At 62.3% G+C, this 12,930-nt stretch overlaps 1 protein-coding gene across 3 annotated transcripts in view; it reads left to right on the top strand.

Moving 5' to 3' along the window:
* LOC146751035 (general transcription and DNA repair factor IIH helicase subunit XPD-like) overlaps positions 1 to 12,628 on the top strand; it is a 38,576-nt gene extending 25,948 nt beyond the window's left edge. Inside the window, exons 7-8 of one of the 3 annotated variants that reach the window (XM_085535741.1) lie at positions 9,158 to 9,274; positions 12,534 to 12,628. In XM_085535741.1, coding sequence (XP_085391867.1) covers positions 9,158 to 9,274; positions 12,534 to 12,608 — 192 coding nt within the window. In that variant the 3' untranslated portion in view covers positions 12,609 to 12,628. Of the gene's footprint in view, positions 1 to 9,157; positions 9,275 to 9,831; positions 9,937 to 10,439; positions 10,558 to 12,533 lie in introns of those variants that run through there. The other 2 variants (XM_085535742.1, XM_085535740.1) reach the window with 2 other exon arrangements.
* Positions 12,629 to 12,930: the final 302 nt, after the last annotated feature.

Raw genomic sequence — 12,930 nt, 5'->3', positions numbered from 1 at the left:
CCCCCCCCCACGGGACCCTCAATGCCCCCCCAATCCCCCCCTCAAAAGGGAACCCCAATGGCTGACACTGCCCCCCTTTACTCCCCCCCAGCCCATGGGACCCCCATCGGGTGACCATCCCGCCTCCCCCCCCCCCCATGGGACCCCCAGTCCCCCCAACCCCCCCCCCCCACCAACAGGACCCCAGACCCCCCCCCCCCCCAACCCATGGGACCCCCAGTGCCCCCCCTGCCCCCCCCCCAAAAGGGACCCCCCAATGGCTGACAGTGCCCCCTTTACTCCCCCCCCACCCATGGGACCCCCAGTCCCCCCAAACCCTCCCCCCCCCCACCAACGGGACCCCAGACCCCCCTCCCCCCTCCTCCCCACCAACCCATGGGACCCCCAATACCTCCCCCCCCCCACACCAATGAGACCCCCACTGGCTGACAGTGCCCCCCTTTACTCCCCCCCCACCCATGGGACCCCCATTGGGTGACCATCCCCCCCCCCCCCCCATGGGACCCCCAGTCCCCCCAAACCCTCCCCCCCCCCACCAACAGGACCCCAGACCTCCCCCCACCCCCAACCCATGGGACCCCCAGTGCCCCCCCCAACCCCCCCCCCCCCCCAACCAACTCATGGGACCCCCAGTGCCCCCCCCAACCCCCCCCCACCCACTCATGGGACCCCCAATGCCCCCCCCGCCCCCCCCCCAAAAAGGACCCCCCAATGGCTGACAGTGCCCCCCTTTACTCCCCCCCCCACCCATGGGACCCCCATTGGATGACCATCCCCCCCCCCCCCCCCCCCCATGGGACCCCCAGTCCCCCCAAACCCCCCCCCCACCAACAGGACCCCAGACCTCCCCCCCCCCCCACCAACCCATGGGACCCCCAATACCTCCCCCCACCCCACCCCCCACCAATGAGACCCCCAATGGCTGACAGTGCCCCCCTTTACTCCCCCCCCACCCATGGGACCCCCATTGGGTGACCATCCCTCCCCCCCCCCCACCATGGGACCCCCAGTCCCCCAAACCCCCCCCCACCAATGGGACCCCAGACCCCCCTCCCCCCCCCACCAACCCATGGGACCCCCAATGCCCCCCCCACCCCACTCCCCACCAATGAGACCCCCAATATCTGACAGTGCCCCCCCCCCACCCACGGGACCCCCATCGGGTGACCATCCCTCCTCCCCCCCCCCCCCCCCAAGGGAACCCCAGTTCCCCCAACCCCCCCCCCACCCCATGGAACCCCCAATGCCCCCCCTGCCCCCCCCACCAATGAGACCCCCAATATCTGACAGTGCCCCCCCACCCACCCACGGGACCCCCATTGGGTGACCATTCCCCTCCCCCCCCCCCCCATGGGACCCCCAGTCCCCCCAAACCCCCCCCCCCACCAACAGGAACCCAGACCCCCCCCCCCCCCAACCAACTCATGGGACCCCCAGTGCCCCCCCCCACTCCCCCCCCCACCAACTCATGGGACCCCCAATGCCTCCCCCTGCCCCCCCTCCCCCAAAAGGGACCCCCAATGGCTGACAGTGCCCCCCTTTACTCCCCCGCAACCCATGGGACCCCCCCCCCACCCATGGGACCCCCATTGGGTGACCATCCTTCCCACCCCCCCCATGGGACCCCCAATGCCCCCCCCAAACCCCCCGCCCACCAACTCATGGGACCCCCAGTGCCTCCCTCTGCCACCCCCTCCCCCACGGGACCCCCAATGCCCCCCCTGCCCCCCCCTCAAAAGGGAACCCCCATGGCTGACAGTGCCCCCCTTTACTCCCCCCCCACCCATGGGACCCCCATTGGGTGACCATCCCTCCTCCCCCCCCCCCCATGGGACCCCCAGTCCCCCCAAACCCTCCCCCCCCCCCACCAACAGGACCCCAGACCCCCCCCCCCCCCAACCAACGCATGGGACCCCCAGTGCCCCCCCCAACCCCCCCCCACCCACTCATGGGACCCCCAATGCCTCCCCCTGCCACCCCCCCCCCCCCCATGGGACCCCCAATACCCCCCCTGCCCCCCCCCCAAAAGGGACCCCCAATGTCTGACAGTGCCCCCCCCACCCCAATGGGACACCAATGCCCCCCCCAACCCATGGGACCCCAATGCCCCCCCCCCAACCCATGGGACCCCCACTGTCCATCATTGTCCCCCCTGTGCCCCCCCCCCCCCCAGGACTTTGACACCCTTGGCCGTGAGGTCCCCCCCCCCCCCCAACCCATGGGACCCCCAATGTCTGACATTGCCCCCCCCCAACCCATGGGACCCCCAATGTCTGACATTGCCCCCCCCCCCATGGGACCCCTAATGCCCCCATGACCCCCCTGCCCCCCACCCATGGGACCCCAATGTCTGACATTGCCCCCCCCCCACCCATGGGGCCCCTAATGCCCCCCTACCCCCCCCCACCCATGGGACCCCCAGTGTCTGACAGTGCCCCCCCCCATGGGACCCCAATGCCCCCATGGCCCCCCTCCCCCCTCCCATGGCACCCCAATGCCCACCCCACCCCATGGGACCCCCACTGTCCATCATTGCCCCCCCTGTGCCCCCCCCCAGGACTTTGACACCCTTGGCCGTGAGCTCCCCCTCCCACCCATGGGACCCCAATGACCCCCCCAACCCATGGGACCCCCACCCCCACCCCAATGGGACCCCAATGCCCCCCAACCCATGGGACCCCCACCCCCACTCCAATGGGACCCCCACCCCAATGGGACCCCAATGCCCCCCCCAACCCATGGGACCCCCAACCCAATGGGACCCCAAAGCCCCCCCCAACCCATGGGACCTTCACCCCCACCCCAATGGGACCCCAATGCCCCCCCCAACCCATGGGACCCCCAATGCCCCCCACACCCCCACCCCAATGGGACCCCAATGCCCCCCCAACCCATAGGACCCCCACCCCCACCCCAATGGGACCCAATGCCCCCCCGAACCCATGGGACCCCCACCCCAATGGGACCCCAATGCCCCCCCCAACCCATGGGACCCCCACCCCAATGGGACCACAATGCCCCCCCAACCCATGGGACCCCCAACCCATGGGACCCCAATGCCCCCCCCAACCCATGGGACCCCCACCCCAATGGGACCCCAAAGCCCCCCCCCAACCCATGGGTCCCCCACCCCCACCCCAATGGGACCCCAATGCCCCCCCAACCCATGGGACCCCCACCCTAATGGGACCCCAAAGCCCCCCCCCAACCCATGGGACCCCAATGCCCCCCCCCAACCCATGGGACCCCCAACCCATAGGACCCCAATGCCCCCCAACCCATGGGACCCCCACCCCAATGGGACCCCAATGCCCCCCCAACCCATGGGATCCCCACCCCAATGGGACCCCAGTGCCCCCCCAACCCATGGGACCCCCACCCCAATGGGACCCCAATGTCCCCCCCAACCCATGGGACCCCCACCCCAATGGGACCCCAATGCCCCCCCCCAGCCCATGGGACCCCCACCCCAATGGGACCCCAATGCCCCCCCAACCCATGGGACCCCCACCCCAATGGGACCCCAATGCCCCCCCAACCCATGGGACCCCAATGCCCCCCCCCAACCCATGGGTCCCCCACCCCAATGGGACCCCAATGCCCCCCCCAACCCATGGGACCCCCACCACCACCCCAATGGGACTCTTACCCCAATGGGACCCCAAAGCCCCCCCCAACCCATGGGACCCCCACCCCAATGGGACCCCAATGCCCCCCCAATCCATGGGACCCCCACCCCAATGGGACCCCAATGCCCCCCCCCAACCCATAGGACCCCAATGCCCCCCCAACCCATGGGACCCCAACCCCAATGGGACCCCAATGCCCCCCCCAACCCATGGGACCCCCACCCCAATGGGACCCCAAAGCCCCCCCCCAACCCATGGGACCCCCACCCCAATGGGACCCCAATGCCCCCCCCAACCCATGGGACCCCCAATGCCCCCCACACCCCCACCCCAATGGGACCCAATGCCCCCCCGAACCCATGGGACCCCCACCCCAATGGGACCCCATAGACCCCCCCAACCCATGGGACCCCAATGCCCCCCCAACCCATGGGACCCCCACCCCAATGGGACCCCAATGGGACCCCAATGCCCCCCCCAACCCATGGGACCCCAATAACCCCCCCCCAACCCATGGGACCCCCACCCCAATGGGACCCCAATGCCCCCCCAACCCATGGGACCCCCACCCCAATGGGACCCCAATGCCCCCCCAACCCATAGGACCCCAATGCCCCCCCCAACCCATGGGACCCCCACCCCAACGGGACCCCAATGCCCCCCCAACCCATAGGACCCCAATGCCCCCCCAACCCATGGGACCCCCACACCAATGGGACCCCAATGCCCCCCCAACCCATAGGACCCCAATGCCCCCCCAACCCATGGGACCCCCACCCCAATGGGACCCCAATGGCCCCCCACCAACCTTTGGGACCCCCAATGCCCCCCACAGCCCACACCCCCAACCCATGGGACCCCCACCCCAATGGGACCCCAATGCCCCCCTCAATGGGACCCCCACCCCAATGAGACTCCAATGTCCCCCCAACCCATGGGACCCCCACACCAATGGGACCCCAATGCTCCCCCAACCTTTGGGACCCCCACCCCAATGGGACCCCAATGCCCCCCCCAACCCATGGGACCCCAATAACCCCCCCCAACCCATGGGACCCCAATGCCCCCCCCCAACCCATGGGACCCCCACCCCAATGGGACCCCAATGCCCCCCCCAACCCATGGGACCCCCACCCCAATGGGACCCCAATGCCCCCCCCCAACCCATGGGACCCCCACCCCAATGGGACCCCAATGCCCCCCCGAACCCATGGGACCCCCACCCCAATGGGACCCCAATGCCCCCCCACCCCAATGGGACCCCCAACCCAATGGGACCCCAATGCCCCCCCACCCCAATGGGACCCCAATGCCCCCCCGAACCCATGGGACCCCAATGCCCCCCCCAACCCATGGGACCCCCACCCCAATGGGACCCCAATGCCCCCCCGAACCCATGGGACCCCCACCCCAATGGGACCCCAATGCCCCCCCACCCCAATGGGACCCCCAACCCAATGGGACCCCAATGCCCCCCCACCCCAATGGGACCCCAATGCCCCCCCGAACCCATGGGACCCCAATGCCCCCCCCAACCCATGGGACCCCCACCCCAATGGGACCCCAATGCCCCCCCGAACCCATGGGACCCCCACCCCAATGGGACCCCAATGTCCCCCCCAACCCATGGGACCCCCACCCCAATGGGACCCCAATGCCCCCCCGAACCCATGGGACCCCCACCCCAATGGGACCCCAATGCCCCCCCGAACCCATGGGACCCCCACCCCAATGGGACCCCAATGCCCCCCCGAACCCATGGGACCCCCACCCCAATGGGACCCCAATGCCCCCCCCAACCCATGGGACCCCCACCCCAATGGGACCACAATGCCCCCCCAACCCATGGGACCCCAATGACCACCCCACCCCAATGGGACCCCAATGCCCCCCCAACCCATGGGACCCCAATGACCACCCCACCCCAATGGGACCCCCACCCCAATGGGACCCCAATGCCCCCCCAACCCCAATGTGACCCCAATGCCCCCCCCAACCCATGGGACCCCAATGCCCCCCCCAACCCATGGGACCCCCACCCCAATGGGACCCCAATGCCCCCCCCAACCCATGGGACCCCAATGCCCCCCCAACCCATGGGACCCCCACCCCAATGGGACCCCAATGCCCCCCCGAACCCATGGGACCCCCACCCCAATGGGACCCCAATGTCCCCCCCAACCCATGGGACCCCCACCCCAATGGGACCCCAATGCCCCCCCGAACCCATGGGACCCCCACCCCAATGGGACCCCAATGCCCCCCCGAACCCATGGGACCCCCACCCCAATGGGACCCCAATGCCCCCCCGAACCCATGGGACCCCCACCCCAATGGGACCCCAATGCCCCCCCCAACCCATGGGACCCCCACCCCAATGGGACCACAATGCCCCCCCAACCCATGGGACCCCAATGACCACCCCACCCCAATGGGACCCCAATGCCCCCCCAACCCATGGGACCCCAATGACCACCCCACCCCAATGGGACCCCCACCCCAATGGGACCCCAATGCCCCCCCAACCCCAATGTGACCCCAATGCCCCCCCCAACCCATGGGACCCCCACCCCAATGGGACCCCAATGCCCCCCCAACCTATGGGACCCCCACCCCAATGGGACCCCAATGCCCCCCCCCAACCCATGGGACCCCCACCCCAATGGGACCCCAATGCCCCCCCAACCCATGGGACCCCAATGCCCCCCCCAACCCATGGGACTCCCACCCCAATGGGACCCTCACCCCAATGGGACCCCAATGTCCCCCCCAACCCATGGGACCCCAATGCTCCCCCCAACCCATGGGACCCCCACCCCCACCCCAATGGGACCTTTACTCCAATGGGACCCCAATGCCCCCCAACCCATGGGACCCCCACCCCCACTCCAATGGGACCCCCACCCCAATGGGACCCCAATGGGACCCCCAACCCATGGGACCCCCACCCCAATGGGACCCCAAAGCCCCCCCCCAACCCATGGGGACCCCCACCCCAATGGGACCCCAATGCCCCCCCAACCCATGGGTCCCCCACCCCAATGGGACCCCAATGCCCCCCCCCAACCCATGGGACCCCAATGCCCCCCCCAACCCATGGGACCCCAATGCCCCCCCAACCCCAATGTGACCCCAATGCCCCCCCAACCCATGGGACCCCCACCCCAATGGGACCCCAATGCCCCCCCAACCCATGGGACCCCCAACCCCAATGGGACCCCAATGCCCCCCTCAATGGGACCCCCACCCCAATGGGACCCCAATGCCCCCCCAACCTATGGGACCCCCAACCCAATGGGACCCCAATGCCCCCCCCAATCCATGGGACCCCCAACCCAATGGGACCCCAATGCCCCCCCACCCCAATGGGACCCCAATGCCCCCCCAACGAATGGGACCCCAATGCCCCCCAACCCATGGGACCCCCAACCCAATGGGACCCCAATGCCCCCCCCCAACCCATGGGACCCCCACCCACACCCCAATGGGACCCCAGTGCCCCCCCCAACCTATGGGACCCCCAACCCATGGGACCCCAATGACCCCCCCAACCCATGGGACCCCCACCCCAATGGGACCCCAATGCCCCCCCCAATCCATGGGACCCCAATGCCCCCCCCAACCCATGGGACCCCAATGCCCCCCCCACCCCAATGGGACCCCCACCCCAATGGGACCCCAATGCCCCCCCAACCCATGGGACCCCCACCCCAATGGGACCCCAATGCCCCCCCAACCCATGGGACCCCCACCCCAATGTCCCCCCAACCCATGGGACCACCACCCCAATGGGACCCCAATGCCCCCCCAACCCATGGGACCCCCACCCCCACCCCAATGGGACCCCCACCCCAATGGGACCCAATGCCCCCCCCAACCCATGGGACCCCCACCCCAATGGGACCCCAATGACCCCCCAACCCATGGGACCCCCACCCCAATGGGACCCCAATGCCCCCCCCAACCCATGGGACCCCCACCCCAATGGGACCCCAATGCCCCCCCAACCCATGGGACCCCCACCCCAATGGGACCCCATAGACCCCCCCCAACCCATGGGACCCCCACCCCAATGGGACCCCAATGTCCCCCCAACCCATGGGACCCCCACCCCAATGTCCCCCCAACCCATGGGACCACCACCCCAATGGGACCCCAATGCCCCCCCAACCCATGGGACCCCCACCCCCACCCCAATGGGACCCCCACCCCAATGGGACCCAATGCCCCCCCCAACCCATGGGACCCCCACCCCAATGGGACCCCAATGCCCCCCCCAACCCATGGGACCCCCACCCCAGTGGGACCCCAATCCCCCCCCAACCCATGGGACCCCCAACCCAATGTGACCCCAATGCCCCCCCAACCCATGGGACCCCCACCCCAATGGGACCCCAATGCCCCCCCAACCCATGGGACCCCAATGACCCCCCAACCCATGGGACCCCCAACCCAATGGGACCCCAATGACACCCCCAACCCATGGGACCCCAATGCCCCCCCCAACCCATGGGACCCCCACCCCCACCCCAATGGGACCTTTACTCCAATGGGACCCCAATGCCCCCCAACCCATGGGACCCCCACCCCAATGGGACCCCAAAGCCCCCCCCCAACCCATAGGACCCCCACCCCCACCCCAATGGGACCCCAATGCCCCCCCAACCCCATGGGACCCCAATGCCCCCCCAACCCATGGGACCCCAATGACCCCCCTAACCCATGGGACCCTCACCCCAATGGGACCCCAATGCCCCCCCCAACCCATGGGACCCCAATGCCCCCCCAACCCATGGGACCCCAATGCCCCCCCCAACCCATGGGACCCCAATGACCCCCCCAACCCATGGGACCCCAATACCCCCCCAACCCATGGGACCCCCAACCCAATGGGACCCCAATGCCCCCCCAACCCATAGGACCCCCACCCCAATGGGACCCAATGCCCCCCCGAACCCATGGGACCCCCACCCCAATGGGACCCCAGTGCCCCCCCAACCCATGGGACCCCCACCCCAATGGGACCCCAATGCGCCCCCCAACCCATGGGACCCCCACCCCACCCCAATGGGACCCCAAAGCCCCCCCCCAACCCATGGGACCCCCAACCCAATGGGACCCCAAAGCCCCCCCAACCCATGGGACCCCCAATGCCCCCCACACCCCCACCCCAATGTGACCCCAATGCCCCCCCCAACACATGGGACCCCCACCCCCACCCCAATGGGACCCTCACCCCAATGGGACCCAATGCCCCCCCAACCCATGGGATCCCCACCCCCACCCCAATGGGACCCCAATGCCCCCCGAACCCATTAGACCCCCACCCCAATGGGACCCCAATGCCCCCCCCAACCCATGGGACCCCCACCCCAATGGGACCCCAATGCCCCCCAACCCATGGGACCCCCACCCCAATGAGACCCCAATGCCCCCCCAACCCATGGGACCCCCCACCCCAATGAGACCCCAATGCCCCCCCCAACCCATGGGACCCCCACCCCAATGGGACCCCAATGCCCCCCCAGGACTTTGACACCGTTGGCCGCGAGCTCCCCCTCCCATACGGGATTTACAACCTGGACGACCTGAAGGCGTTGGGCCGCCAGAAGGGATGGTGCCCATACTTCATGGCAAGGCACTCGGTGCGTAGAACCCCATAGAACACATAGAACCCCATAGAGCCCCATAGAGCCCCATAGAACCCCATAGAACCCCATAGAACCCCATAGAACCCCATATACCCCATAGAACCCCACATAGAACCCCATAGAACCCCATAGAGCCCCATAAAACCCATATACCCCATAGAACCCCATAGAACCCCATAGAACCCCATAGAACCCCATAGAACCCATAGAACCCCATAGAACCCCATAGATCCCCATAGAATCCATATAACCCCATAGAACCCCATAGAACCCATATAACCCCATAGAACCCCATATAACCCCATATAACCCCATATAACCACATATAACCCCATAGAACCCCATAGAACCCCCCATATAACCCCATAGAACCCCATAGAACCCCATAGAACCCCATGTAATCCCATAGAACCCCATAGAACCCCATATAACCCCATAGAGCCCCATAGAGCCCCATAGAACCCCATATACCCCATATAACCCATATAACCCCATATAACCCCCATATAACCCCATATAACCCCCCATATAACCCCATATAACCCCATTAGATCCTACACGCCAATGTAGTGGTGTACAGCTACCATTACCTGCTGGACCCCAAGATCGCCATGAACCCCATATAACCCCATATGCCCCATATAACCCCATATAACCCCATATAACCCCCCATATAACCCCATATATCCCCATATAACCCCATATAACCCATATAACCCTATATAACCCCATATAACCCCATATAACCCCATATAACCCCATATACCCCCATATCCCCACATATAACCCCATATAACCCCATATACCCCCATATAACCCCATATAACCCCATATAACCCCATATAACCCCATATCCCCCCATATAACCCCATATAACCCCATATCCCCCCATATAACCCCATATAACCCCATATAACCCCATATAACCCCATATGACCCCATATAACCCCATATAACCCCATATAACCCCATATAACTCCATATAACCCCATATAACCCCATATAACCCCATATACCCCCATATAACACCCCATATAACCCCATATAACCCCATATAATCCCATATATCCCCCCATATAACCCCATATAACCCCATATAACCCCATATACCTCCATATAACCCCATATAACCCCATATAACCCCATATAACCCCATTAGATCCTACACGCCAATGTCGTGGTGTACAGCTACCATTACCTGCTGGACCCCAAGATCGCCATGAACCCCATATAACCCCATATAACCCCATATAACCCCATATACACCCATATAACCCCATATAACCCCATATACCCCCATATAACCCCATATAACCCCCCATATAACCCCATATAACCCCATATACCCCCATATAACCCCATATAACCCCATATAACCCCATATAACCCCATAGAACCCCATATATACCCCCATATAACCCCATATAACCCCATATAACCCCATATACCCCCATATAACCCCATATAACCCCATATATCCCCATAGAACCCCATATAACCCCATATATCCCCATATAACCCCATATAACCCATATATCCCCATATAACCCCATATAACCCCATATAACCCCATATAACCCCATATAACCCCATATAACCCATATAGCCCCATATAACCCCATATAACCCCATATAACCCCATATAACCCCATATAACCCCATTAGATCCTACACGCCAATGTCGTGGTGTACAGCTACCATTACCTGCTGGACCCCAAGATCGCCATGAACCCCATATAACCCCATATAACCCCATATGACCCCATATACCCCCATATAACCCCATATAACCCCATATAACCTCCCATATAACCCCATATATCCCCATATAACCCCATATAACCCCATATAACCACATATAACCCCATATAACCCCCCATATAACCCCCCATATAACCCCATATAACCCCCCATATAACCCCATATAACCCCATATAACCCCATATACCCCATAGAACCCCATATAACCCCATATAACCCCATATAACCCCATATACCCACATATAACCCCATATAACCCCATAGAACGCCATGTACCCCATATAACCCCATATAACCCCATATAACCCCATAGAACCCCATATACCCACATATAACCCCATATAACCCCATATAACCCCATATAACCCCCCATATACCCCCCCATATAACCCCATATACCCCCATATACCCCCATATACCCCCATATAACCCCCCATATAACCCCATATAACCCCATATAACCCCATATAATCCCATATAACCCCATATAACCCCATATATCCCCATATAACCCCATATAACCCCATATAACCCCATATAACCCCATATAACCCCCTATATCCCCATATAACCCCATTTAACCCCATATAACCCCATATAACCCCATATATCCCCATATAACCCCATATAACCCCATATACCCCCCATATAACCCCATATAACCCCGTATAACCCCATATACCCCCATATAACCCCATATAACCCCCTATATAACCCCATATCCCCCCATATACCCCCATATAACCCCATATAACCCCATATAACCCCATATACCCCCATACAACCCCATATACCCCCATATAACCCCATATAACCCCATATAACCCCCCATATAACCCCATATAACCCCATATAACCCCATATAACCCCATATAACCCCATTAGATCCTACACGCCAATGTCGTGGTGTACAGCTACCATTACCTGCTGGACCCCAAGATCGCCATGAACCCCATATAACCCCATATAACCCCATATAACCCCATATAACCCCCATATAACCCCATATACCCCCATATAACCCCATATAACCCCATATAACCCCATATAACCCCCCATATAACCCCATATACCCCCATATAACCCCATATAACCCCATATAACCCCATATAACCCCATATAACCCCATATAACCCCATATACCCCCATATAACCCCATATATCCCCATATAACCCCATATAACCCCATATAACCCCATATACCCCCATATACCCCCATATAACCCCATATAACCCCATATACCCCCATATAACCCCATATATCCCCATATACCCCCATATAACCCCATATAACCCCATATAACCCCATATAACCCCATATAACCCCATATACCCCCATATAACCCCTTATAATGCCATATAACCCCATATAACCCCATATAACCCCGTATAACCCCATATACCCCCATATAACCCCATATAACCCCATATACCCCCATATAACCCCATATAACCCCATATAACCCCATATAACCCCATATAACCCCATTAGATCCTACACGCCAATGTAGTTGTGTACAGTTACCATTACCTGCTGGACCCCAAGATCGCCATGAACCCCATATAACCCCATATAACCCCATATGACCCCATATACCCCCATATAACCCCATATAACCCCATATAACCTCCCATATAACCCCATATATCCCCATATAACCCCATATAACCCCATATAACCACATATAACCCCCCATATAACCCCATATACCCCCATATAACCCCATATAACCCCATATAACCCCATATAACCCCATATAACCCCATATAACCCCATATACCCCCATATAACCCCATATACCCCCATACAACCCCATATAACCCCATATACCCCCATATAACCCCATATAACCCCATATACCCCCATATAACCCCATATACCCCCATAT

This window comes from Coturnix japonica, unplaced genomic scaffold, assembly GCF_054131305.1.
Source record: "Coturnix japonica strain WE unplaced genomic scaffold, WE-NBRP24 Scf168, whole genome shotgun sequence".
Lineage (NCBI taxonomy): Eukaryota > Metazoa > Chordata > Aves > Galliformes > Phasianidae > Coturnix > Coturnix japonica.
The sequence above is the reverse complement of the archived record's forward strand: the minus strand, read 5'-3'. Positions and strand labels throughout refer to the sequence as shown.